A 12,500-nucleotide genomic window follows, 5' to 3' on the forward strand; every position below is an offset into this window, starting at 1 on the left:
TCAGTAACCATGGTTACTAACCTGCTCTCACCCATCAGCTAATTATTTCACTTGTGCACTGGTCTGGCTATAATGAAAATCTTGCCTGTTGGGGGTACTTGAGGACCGCGGTTGAGAAACAATGGTGTACAGTATGGTACAGGAATGATGTGTATCCAACAAATCACTATTTTCCTATGGCTATATGAAACTATATGAAATGAGTATGTGATCCAAGACTTGAAAGAAAAATTAACACAAACAAAGGTGTGCTTATAAATATGTCTATGTGTGTTTGCGTATATTAGTGCAGATGCAGTGAAAGAAAGCTTAAATTTTTATATATATATATATACATACATACATACATACACACACTCTGCTATTTAATTTGATTTAATGCTTAGTATCTAAAACGCATATTTTTTTTCACTGCAGCTTTGGGATGTACCTTCTGCTAATGAATACAAATCAATTGATGTGAAAATATTTTTTAATTCTGAAGATGATTCACAGCAGGAATTGGAATTGAAATGTTGCTCTTGGTCGAATGACTGCAGCCGGGTCATGGTAACAGTACGGAATTTCCTCTTTGTAAGTGTTCCTTTTTTATTATCAATAATATATATAGGTAGTAAGGCCACTTCTTGGAATTGCTGTGCTTCTCTAGTCATTGCAATTATAGTGGCCACTTATTATCATAATTGCTGGTAACTCTTACGCATTGCAAAACGTTTATGGCAAGTGTCCATTGTTTCCATTGGTGTTACATTTGAAATTTAAATAAAAATTAAATAAATTGCTAAGCTATTTAGCTGGTGTAAGCTTCTGTTTTCACCTAGTATACTTACTTCCTTAAGTGTGACCCTACCCATTTATATTTAATGTCCTACAACCTGGTAATTTTTAAAGAAAAATTATCATCTTAGAGTATGCTGCTTGCAACCCTTACAAATATTTTTTAAATATGTACTGAACTGTTTAATTTATATATATATATATATATATATATATATATGTATCAGTGATGTGCGGTGACTTCAGAGGCTGGTGAGGCAGTGGCTAGGAATCGGATACGCCTTCATTCTTTAGATATCCTTTGTTGAAGAAATAGCAATGTACATGGGCGAGCCAATCGCATGAGGTATCTATATGCAGCCACCAATCAGTATCTACTGAGCATATTTAGATATGATTTTCAACAAAAGATATCTGATTTTCTTCATTCTTTTGATATCCTTTGTTGAAAATCATATCTAAATATGCTCAGCTACAGAGCATATTTAGATATGATTTTCAACAAAGGGTATCTGATTCTCTTCATTCTTTTGATATCCTTTGTTGAAAATCATATCTAAATATGCTCAGTATTAGCAATTGAGCATATTTAGATATGATTTTCAACATGCTGCTGCCTGCCAAGTTTCCCAACAATCATCTGCCATTCTGCCAACAGTGCCAATCCAATGCCTAAACATTTCCTTCCAATAAGCATAACACAATTCCTGTGTTATACATAACACAATTTGAATTCCAATCCTCAATCCAAAAATATAAATATGTAATAGCAGCAGCACCGCCCCAGCCACCTACCTAAGAATATGCACCATTAACCAATAACACAATTCCGGAATTTCCTGTGTTATACATTAACAACAAATATTTGAATAAAATGTACTATATTATCCTCCAAAAATATAACTATGTAATAGCAGCAGCCCCGGGTGACCTATCTAAGAATATGCGCCATTAACCAACCATAACACAATTCCTGAAGGCTGAAACATTTCGATGCTGGCTGAGTGAAATTTTATGATGATGATGATATAGTATATTTAATAAATATACTATATCATCATAAAATTTCACTCAACAAGCATCGAAGTGTTTCAGCCTTCAGGAATTGTGTTATGGTTGGTTAATGGTGCATATTCTTTAGGTAGGTGGCGGTGCTAATTATTACTGTATTATTTTTTACATGATACCCTACCTACCTCAAAGAATATGCGCCTTTAACCATAAGCATAACACAATTCCTGAAGGGCCAGGCTGAAACAAGTTAGTTCGATGCTGGCTCAGCTGAGTGAAATTTATTGAGGACTCGCTCGGAGTAATTATGTATTAATTAGCACCGCCACCTACCTAAGATTTATACGCACCAACAGTGCTAAAGACTTACTCTTCTTTCTACTGCGTGCTCAACTGCTCAGTGCTACTGCTGTCTTTGAAGTTCACCCGTCCGTCACGACACGACCACACTCACTGACTGATGCCTCTGAGACTGATGACGGCTACCACACCTGACAGACGCTGACGCGCGCCTCAATTTCTTCCCGCCCGGCACTCAGCACAACATAGACTCAGACTTGCTGTCGTCTGATTGGCTGAGAGGCGGCAACGACTCCCGAGGCTTTCAGAGTCAAGCCTCCGGTGGGAGCTGTATGGGCCGCAAGAGAGCACTGCAGTGGCACTTATTCTCCTCCTGGTGGCAGTGTCTCAGCGGCCCATAGACTTCCACAATACCTTGCATTCATATTGCGCAATAGAAGGATAGCTGGCAGGACTCTAGTTGTGCAATATGAATGTCAATGTATTTTTAAGTGTTTTTTTTACAGTAACACATCAAAATAATAAAGTACTGATTTTGGTGGAGGGGTGGGGGGGTATGGGGGGGTCACCTTTTTATTAAAAAATAAAATAAAAAAAACAGATTTTTTATTTTTATATAAAAAAAGGCTGTAATACCTAGATTGGCCAGGGGAGGCACTGCCTCACCTGCCTCCTATGAGTGCACGTCACTGATATGTATATATATGTATATATATATATATATACATATGTCCACAATAGATTTGAAGGATGCATATCTTCATATCCCTATGCATTTCAGGACAAACGCTTTCAGTTTTTGCTCTTCCATTTGGTCTGGTTACTGCTCACAGAATTTTTACAAAAGTTCTTGGAACCTTGTTATCTCTAATTGCAGCTCAAGGTATTTTCCTGGCTCCATACCTGGGCAATATCTTGTTTCAGGCTCCATCTTTACGTTTAGAAATAGCTCACACCAACAAGATTTTGTTGTTTCTTTTCAATCATTGTTGGGGAGTCAGTATTCCAAAAAGCTCTCTATCTCCTCAAACCAGTCTCTTTTTAAGGAGTCATCATATATTTGTGTCCTGACGGATCAAAGAAGGGCAAAGTTACAATCTGCTTATGTGAGTCTTCCGTCACTAACCAATCATACTGTAGTTTTCTGCGTGGAAGTGCTAGGGCTAACGATAGCGGCATAAGATGCAGTTCCGTTTGCTTGGTTTCACATGAGACTTCTTCAGTTGTGCATGATATGTCAGTGGAGCAAGGACTTCACTCAACTTTCTCAAAAGATTCTTTTGCTATCTGGAACAAGGAATTCCCTATCATGGTGGATAGAGAACTATTTAATTATTCAGGGAGCTTCGTTTATCTGTCCAACCTGGACAATAATTTTAACAAATACAAGTCTTTCAGGTTGCGGTGCAGTGTGGGGGTCCAGGAGAGCACAAGGAGTTTGGTCCTTTCAGGAAGCAAGGTAACCAATCAATATTCTAAAACTCCATGCTATCTTCGGCTTTTCAGAGCTGGTCTCTCCTGAAAGAAGAAACCTACTCGCATTTTTCAATCAAACAATGTCACCACGGGAGCATATATAAATCACCAAGGGAGAACATTCAGTTCTCTAATGAAGAAGAAAGTATTGAGCATTCTGCCTTGGGCAGAACTTTGTACGCCGATCTGATATAGATGTCCAGTTGTCGTCCATGGCCTCTTCCATTCTGGCACAACCTTCTATCACGAGGCCCCTTCTACCATCAAGAGCTCTAGTCTCTCAACTCAAAGTCTTAATTCTTAAACAGAATCTGGATGGCATCAGTATTGAAAAATAAATAACTCCAACCCCCACTCTCATCACCAGACGTGTTTCTTCTGAAGCGGTCTTTGGCAGAAAGTTCTCCAGGCAGTAGTGTCTGGAAAATAGATGCTTGCCTTTTCAAAAAATGTTGTCGCATCCATCATTACTCATTGACTACATAGCTTGGGTATCGGTTCCCATGCGTAATGGATTGTGTACTCTTAACACCTTTATGAACAAAAAGAAAATGTATAATTACCTGATAAATGAGTTTCTCTCATGGTACATGAGCTGCTATTTCTTTAAAAAAATGTTTTAGGAGACAGTTCCATTTTTGCATCTCTGTTTTTCCTGCTTTTGTTCTTTCATACCTTTTTTCTTTGGTGATTCTCCTTGCTTGGCTATATATATGACAGGCATACTTGTGAGCTGGGAGGCATGAAGTCCTCTTTGGCTAGGAAGTGAATACCATGTGTAATGGATTGTGAACTCTCACCACCATAAAATAAATTAATTTATCAGGTAAGCATAAATTATGTTTTTTCTTCATAGTTTTAAACAATACATGTATATAATTGGGAATTATTACGTTCATATATATGTCATTATTTAATATATTCAGATTTAGTCATACCTTTATTCTTAATTATCCATGTGATGTGATGTTGTTGAATAGGTGGGTGTTTTACATGTTTTAAACATTTCACATTTTGAAATATCAGTGGTAAAGGGTTAAAACACCCTTTATACCAAAGAGCATTACATGAAATGTTGAGTATATTGGCGAAAGCATACAGCAAGCTGAAAGGCGTTAATAGTCTCATGGTAAAGTGTATGCAGATTATCATTTCTGGCTCCCATAGACTTGAGGGATCCAAAAACATAATTTATGTAAGAACTTGCCTGATAAATGCATTTCTTTCATATTGGCAAGAGTCCATGAGCTAGTGAAGTATGAGATATACAATCCTACAAGGAGGGGCAAAGTTTCCCAAACCTCAAAATTCCTATAAATACACCCCTCACCACACCCACAATTCAGTTTAACGAATAGCCAAGTAGTGGGATGGTAAAGAAAGGAGTAAAAAGCATCAACAAAGGAATTTGGAAATAATTGTGCTTTATACAAAAAAATCATAACCACCATAAAAAGGGTGGGCCTCATGGACTCTTGCCAGTATGAAAGAAATGAATTTATCAGGTAAGTTCTTACATAAATTATGTTTTCTTTCATGTAATTGGCAAGAGTCCATGAGCTAGTGACGTATGGGATATCAAATACCCAAGATGTGGAACTCCACGCAAGAGTCACTAGAGAGGGAGCAATAAAAATCAACAGCAGCCATATGCTGAAAAATTAATCCACAACCCAAAATATAAATTATTCTCATGAAGAAAAGAAAAACTTAAAACATCAGCAGAAGAATCAAACTGAAACAGCTGCCTGAAGAACTTTTCTACCAAAAACTGCTTCTGAAGAAGCAAATACATCAAAACGTTAGAATTTAGTAAATGTATGCAAAGAGGACCAAGTTTCCGCTTTGCAAATCTGATCAACTGAAGCTTAATTCTTAAAAGCCCACGAAGTAGAGACTGATCTAGTAGAATGAGCTGTAATTCTCTGAGGCGGGGCCTGACCCGACTGCTTGAAGAATCAAAAGGTTTAACCAAGAAGCCAAGGAAATAGCAGAAGCCTTCTGACCTTTCCTAGAACCAGAGAATATAACAAATAGACTAGAAGTCTTTCTGAAATCTTTAGTAGCTTCAACATAATATTTCAAAGCTCTCACCACATCCAAAGAATATAAGGATTTTTCCAAAGAATTATTAGGATTAGGAGTCGGGACACAAGAAAGGAACAACAATTTCTCTACTAATGTTGATAGAGTTCACAACCTTAGGTAAGAACTTAAATGAAGTCCGCAAAACCGCCTTATCCTGATGAAAAATTAGAAAAGGAGATTCACAAGAAAGAGCAGAAAGCTCAGAAACTCTTCTAGCAGAAGAGATGGCTAAAAGGAACAACACTTTTCAAGAAAGTAATTTAATGTCCAAAGAGTGCATAGGCTCAAATGGAGGAGCCTGTAACGCCCTCAAAACCAAATTAAGACTCCAAAAAGGAGAAATTGATTTAATAACAGGCTTAATACGAACTAAAGCCTGTACAAAACATTGAATATCAGGAAGAGTAGCAATCTTTCTGTGAAATAAAACAGAAAGAGCGGAGATTTGTCCCTTCAAAGTACTTGCAGACAAACCTTTATCCAAACCATCCTGAAGAAACTGTAAAATTCTAGGAATTCTAAAAGAATACCAAGAGAATTTATGAGAAGAACACCATGAAATGTAAGTCTTCCAAACTCGATAATAACTCTTCCTAGAGACAGATTTACGAGCTTGTAACATAGTATTAATTACTGAGTCAGAGAAACCTCTATGACTTGGCACTAAGCGTTTAGTTTCCATACCTTCAAATTTAATGATTTGAGATCCTGATGGAAAAATGGACCTTGAGACGGTAGGTCCGGCCTTAACGGAAGTGGCCAAGGGTGGCAATTGGACATCCGAACAAGATCTGCATACCAAAACCTGTGGGGCCATGCTGGAGCCACCAGCAACACAAATGATTGTTCCATTAAAATTTTGGAGATCACTCTTGGAAGAAGAACTAGAGGCGGGAAGATATAAGTAGGTTGATAACACCAAGGAAGTGTCAGCGCATCCACTGCTTCCGTCTGAGAATCCCTAGACCTGGACAGGTATCTGGGAAGTTTCTTGTTTAGATAAGAAGCCATCAGATCTATTTCTGGAAGACCCCACATCTGAACAATCTGAGAAAACACATCCGGATTGAGAGACCACTCCCCTGGATGTAAAGTCTGACGGCTAAGATAATCCGCCTCCCAATTGTCTACACCTGGGATATGAACCGCAGAAATTAGACAGGAGCTGGATTCCGCCCAAACAAGTATCCGAGATACTTCTTTCATAGCTTGGGGACTGTGAATCCCACCCTGATGATTGACATATGCCACCGTTGTAATATTGTCTGTCTGAAAACAAATTAATGGTTCTCTCTTCAACAGAGGCCAAACTGAAGAGCTCTGAGAATTGCACGGAGTTCTAAAATATTGATTGGTAATCTCGCCTCTTGCGATTTCCAAACCCCTTGTGCTGTCAGAGATCACCAGACAGCTCCCCAACCTGAAAGACTCTCATCTGTTGTGATCACAGTCCAGGTTGGCCAAACAAAAGAGGCCCCTTGAACTAAACGCTGGTGATTTAACCACCATGTCAGAGAGTGTCGAACATTGGGATTTAAGGATATTAATTGTGATATCTTTGTATAATCCCGGCACCATTGATTCAGCATACAGAGCTGAAGAGGTCTCATGTGAAAACGAGCAAAAGGAATCACGTCCGATGCTGCAGTCATGAGGCCTAAAACTTCCATGCACATAGCCACTGAAGGGAATGACTGAGACTGAAGGTGCCGACATGCTGCAACCAATTTCAAACGTCTCTTGTCTGTTAGATTCAGTGTCCGTGACTCTGTCTCTATCTGGAAACCTAAAAAGGTGACCCTTGTCTGAGGAATCAAGAAACTTTTTGGTAAATTGATCCTCCAACCATGTTTTCGAAGAAACAACACTAGTTGATTTGTGTGAGATTCTGCAGAACGTAAAAACTGAGCTAGTACCAAGATATCGTCCAAATAAGGAAACACCGCAATACCCTGTTCTCTGATTACAGAGAGTAGGGCACCCAGAACCTTTGAAAAGATTCTTGAAGCTGTTGCAAGGCCAAATGGAAGAGCAACAAATTGGTAATGCTTGTCTAGAAAAGAGAATCTCAGGAACTGATAATGTTCTGGATGAATCGGAATATGAAGGTAAGCATCCTGCAAGTCTATTGTAGACATATAATGTCCTTGCTGAACAAAAGGCAGAATAGTCCTTATAGTCACCATCTTGAAAGTTGGTACTCTTACATAACGATTCAAAATTTTCAGATCCAGAACTGGTCTGAATGAATTTTCTTTCTTTGGGACAATGAATAGATTTGAAGAAAACCCCAGACCTTGTTCCTGAAAAGGAACCGGCATGATTACCCCTGAAACCTCCAGGTCTGAAACACACATCAGGAAAGCCTGAGCTTTTACTGGATTTACCAGGATGCGTGAGAGAAAAAATCTTCTCACAGGAGGTCTTACTCTGAATCCTATTCGGTACCCCTGAGAGACAATGCTCTGAATCCATTGATTTTGGACAGAATTTGCCCAAACATCCTTGAAAAACCTTAATCTGCCCCCTACCAGCTGAGCTGGAATGTGAGCCGCACCTTAATGCGGATTTAGGGGCTGGTTTCTTAAAAGGCTTGGATTTATTCCAATTTGAGGAAGGCTTCCAATTGGAAACAGTTTCCTTGGAGGAAGGATTAGGTTTTTGTTCTTTTTTTTGACGAAAAGAACGAAAACGATTAGAAGCCTTAGATTTACCCTTAGGTTTTTTTATCCTGAGGCAAAAAAACTCCCTTCCCCCCAGTAACAGTTGAAATGATAGAATCCAACTGAGAACCAAAAAAATTATTACCTTGGAAAGAAAGACATAGTAATCTAGACTTAGATGTCATATCAGCATTCCAAGATTTGAGTCACAAAGCTCTTCTAGCTAAAATAGCTAAAGACATGGATCTAACATCAATTTTGATAATATCAAAAATTGCATCACAAATAAAATGATTAGCATGTTGTAGTAAACGAACAATGCTATATAAGTCAGAATCCAATTCTTGCTGTGCTAAATTCTCCAACCAAAATGTTGAAGCAGCTGCAACATCAGCCAAAGAAATTGCAGGCCTAAGAAGATGACTTGAATATAAATAGGCTTTCCTTAGATAAGATTCAAGCTTCCTATCTAAAGGATCTTTAAAGGAAGTACTATCTTCTATAGGAATTGTGGTTCGTTTAGCAAGAGTAGAAATAGCCCCATCAACTTTGGGGAACTTTTCCCAAAACTCTATTGAAATTGCTGGTAAAAGATACAATTTTTTTAAACCTTGCAGAAGGATTAAAAGGAGTACCCGGCTTATTCCATTCCTTAGAAATCATATCAGAAATAGCATCAGGAATAGGAAAAACCTCTGGAGTAACCACAGGAGGTTTAAAAACAGCATTTAAACGTTTACTGGTTTTAATATCAAGAGGACTAGCTTCCTCAATATCCAAAGTAATTAACACTTCTTTAAACAAAGAATGCATATACTCCATTTTAAATAAGTAGATTTGTCAGTGTCAATATCTGAAGAAGGATCTTCTGAATCAGATAGATCCTCATCTGAGGTGGATAATTCATTATGTTGTCGGTCATTTGAAATGTCATCAACTTTATGAGAAGTTTTAAAAGACCTCTTACGCTTATTAGAAGGTGGAAATGCAGACAAAACCTTCTGAATAGAATCAGTAAAAAATTCTTTAAAATTCATAGGTATATCATGTGCATTAGAAGTTGAAGGAACTGCAACCGGCAATGTACTATTACTGATGGACACACTATCTGCATGTAAAAGTTTATCATGGCAACTATTACAAATGACATTAGGAGAAATAATCTCCACAATTTTACAACAAATGCACTTAGCTTTGGTAGAACCAATGTCAGGCAGCAAAGTTCCAACAGATACTTCTGAAACAGGATCAGATTGAGACATCTTGCAGAATGTAAAAGAAAAAACAACATATAAAGCAAAATTATCAATTTCCTTATATGACAGTTTCAGGAATGGGAAAAATGCAAATAGCATAGCCCTCTAACATAGAAAAAGACAAGAGGCAAACGGCAATGGGGCAATAAATAATGAAAAAAAATTTGCGCCAAGTATGACGCACAACGTAACATAAAAATGTTTTTGGCGCCAACCATATCCGGAAATGACACACTCGCGTCACTAACGACGCGACCCTGTGTGAAACCAATGCATCAATTACGACGCCAGAAATGACGAACTTGCATCAACGGACGTGCCTTTCGCGCCAAAAAATTATCGCGCCAAGAATGACGCAATAAAGTGTAGCATTTGACGCACCCGCAAGCCTAAGTCAGCCCGCAATTTGAAACAAAGTAGTCAATTGAAAAAGACTTAACCCCAGGTAAGAAAAATATTTCTTAATATTAACTTTCCCAAATATGAAACTGACAATCTGCAAAAGGAAATACATGAACCTGACTCATGGCAAATATAAGTACAATACATATATTTAGAACATTATATAAATGCATAAAGTGCCAAAACCATAGCTGAGGTGTCTTAAGTAATAAAAACATACTTACCCAAAGACACCCATCCACATATAGCAGATAGCCAAACCAGTACTGAAACAGTTATCAATAGAGGTAATTATATATAAGAGTATATCGTCGATCTGAAAAGGGAGGTAGGAGATGAATCTCTACGACCGATAACAGAGAGCCTATGAAATAGACCCCCGTTAGGAAAATCATTGCATTCAATAGGTGATACTCTCCACGTCCCTCTGACATTCGCTTTACTCTGAGAGGAATCGGGCTTCAAAATGCTGACAAGCGCATGTCAACATAGAAATCTTAGCACAAACTTCACCACCTCCATAGGAGGCAAAGTTTGTAAAACTGAATTGTGGGTGTGGTGAGGGGTGTATTTATAGGCATTTTGAGGTTTGGGAAACTTTGCCCCTCCTGGTAGGATTGTATATCCCATACGTCACTAGCTTATGGACTCTTGCCAATTACATGAAAGAAAAGGTCTTCTGCTGCTGTAGTTTTGTGAGTGAAAAATTTAAATCTGACAGCTTTGTTAAATTATGTTGATGTAGGGACAGATGTTTTAACTGCTAAAGTTAATCCAAAAATGTTTACCACCACCAAAGCAAACTCTGTCTATTTGGCTAAGCTTATATGTGTCAAACACTTTTTATATTATTTGATTTGGGAACTGCAAGGTCATGAAAACACTTTTACCATCTGTTTTAAATATGCTAGTCATTCATATTCTCAATTTAAATGTATTACTGCTGCCTTCCTTGTACTGGTTTATTTTTTGTTATTTTGATTGAATCTCTCGTGTTTGTTAATAAACAAAGCTATTTCTCTTCCTCATGTAATGTTTGGCACTTATAATGGGATATCTATTTGTCATTAAACTTGGACCACTGTATTAATGAATGCATGTATGGTGTTATTTTTTTTTTTTTTTAAATGTGCTCCCTATTAGACTTGTAACTCTCTTTACCAAGTATAACTGGACAGGAAATTCTGCATATATTTTGTTTGTCGCTTTCACCTTTTGTGATGTTAAAGGGACATTGTATGCTAGATTTTTCTTTGCATAAATGTTTTGTAGATGATCCATTTATATAGCCCATCTGTTTTTTTTTGTTGTAAAAATGTATAGTTTTGCTTATTTTTAAGTAACATTGTGCTGATTTTCAGACTCCTAACCAAGCCCCAAAGTTTTAGATGTATACTGATGTCTACAGACTTCACATAGCTTCTGTTAATATGATGGGTCTTTTCATATGAAGGGGAGAGGGTTGGATTTGCTTTCAGCCCCTTTCTGTGGGTGTCCCAGCTTAACCTCATTAACATTGCTAAATTGAGAGCTTCTAAGTAAGTTTTTAAACAGTTTTATACTGGATTTTTATATCAGTATCTGTGCATATTATTCTTTATAGTAGTGTCTATTACATGCAGTTAAATGAAAATTGGTGTATACTGTCACTTTAATGTAGCGCCCACTAATTGGATACTTCACAGACTCGACCATATCAGTTTTCTTGAAACTTTACCATAAAATGGGATACTTTTCATTTACTCTATTGTTATGAAATGATTTCTTATATAATGTTATGTAATGCTTTTCACTTTTTGTTACTTTTGAATAAAAAAAAAAAAATAAAGACGAAAAATAATTGTCTGCATTTCTGGATCTTTATTTTTTCCACAGATTTTCAATGTAGAGACAAGTGATCTTGTGTCTAAACTTGATGCGTGTCACCAAAGTACAATCCTTTACTGTGATGTTTGTACAACTAATCAGATTGTGGCAATGGCCTTGTCACACTATGTAGTACAGGTAAGAATGTTTTTGTTTTCAGTTGATGTAAATCCTATACTGATTTTAGTTATGTTTAAACATTAGGGGCCAGATTAAAGTGGCGCATTAATGGTAGCGTGGTTTGGGATAAGCAGTATCGCTGGACCGCTCTTACATTAGCACGCAACTTGATATTACATGTGATTGATCCTAAAATGAAATGGAGAAGGCGCCACATAGCACAATTCTGTCGGGATAAAGTGCAAAATGTACAGGATAGATTATACTGACGTGTGGTGAAGCACTAAACATAGTGCTCACTAGACAGGCCGGATCCTCGAAGTTGCCCGGCAAACTCACCTCTCGTCTGATGTGGACGGCCTGACACCTGAGGAAAGCTGCCTTTTCGATTGCCGTTTGAAATCATTAGTCCCTATTGGACATTGTTTTTCTATTCCCAACGTATATTTTGAATTGTATGCACATTTTGATACATATGTGATTTGATACCATTTTTGCAATATTCTGATACTGTACTTGTAACCTCTGTTTCTTTGGTTAG

General features: G+C 37.6%; 1 protein-coding gene across 1 annotated transcript in view; it reads left to right on the plus strand.

Annotated features, from left to right (window-relative positions):
* Positions 1–421: 421 nt before the first annotated feature.
* LOC128662948 (apoptotic protease-activating factor 1) overlaps positions 422–12,500 on the plus strand; it is a 257,549-nt gene continuing 245,470 nt past the window's right edge. The window contains exons 1-2 of the mRNA XM_053717011.1: positions 422–573; positions 11,849–11,977. Coding sequence (XP_053572986.1) covers positions 547–573; positions 11,849–11,977 — 156 coding nt within the window. The 5' untranslated portion in view covers positions 422–546. The remainder of the gene's footprint in view (positions 574–11,848; positions 11,978–12,500) is intronic.

This window comes from Bombina bombina, chromosome 6 (genome assembly GCF_027579735.1).
Source record: "Bombina bombina isolate aBomBom1 chromosome 6, aBomBom1.pri, whole genome shotgun sequence".
Taxonomy (NCBI): Eukaryota; Metazoa; Chordata; class Amphibia; order Anura; family Bombinatoridae; genus Bombina; species Bombina bombina.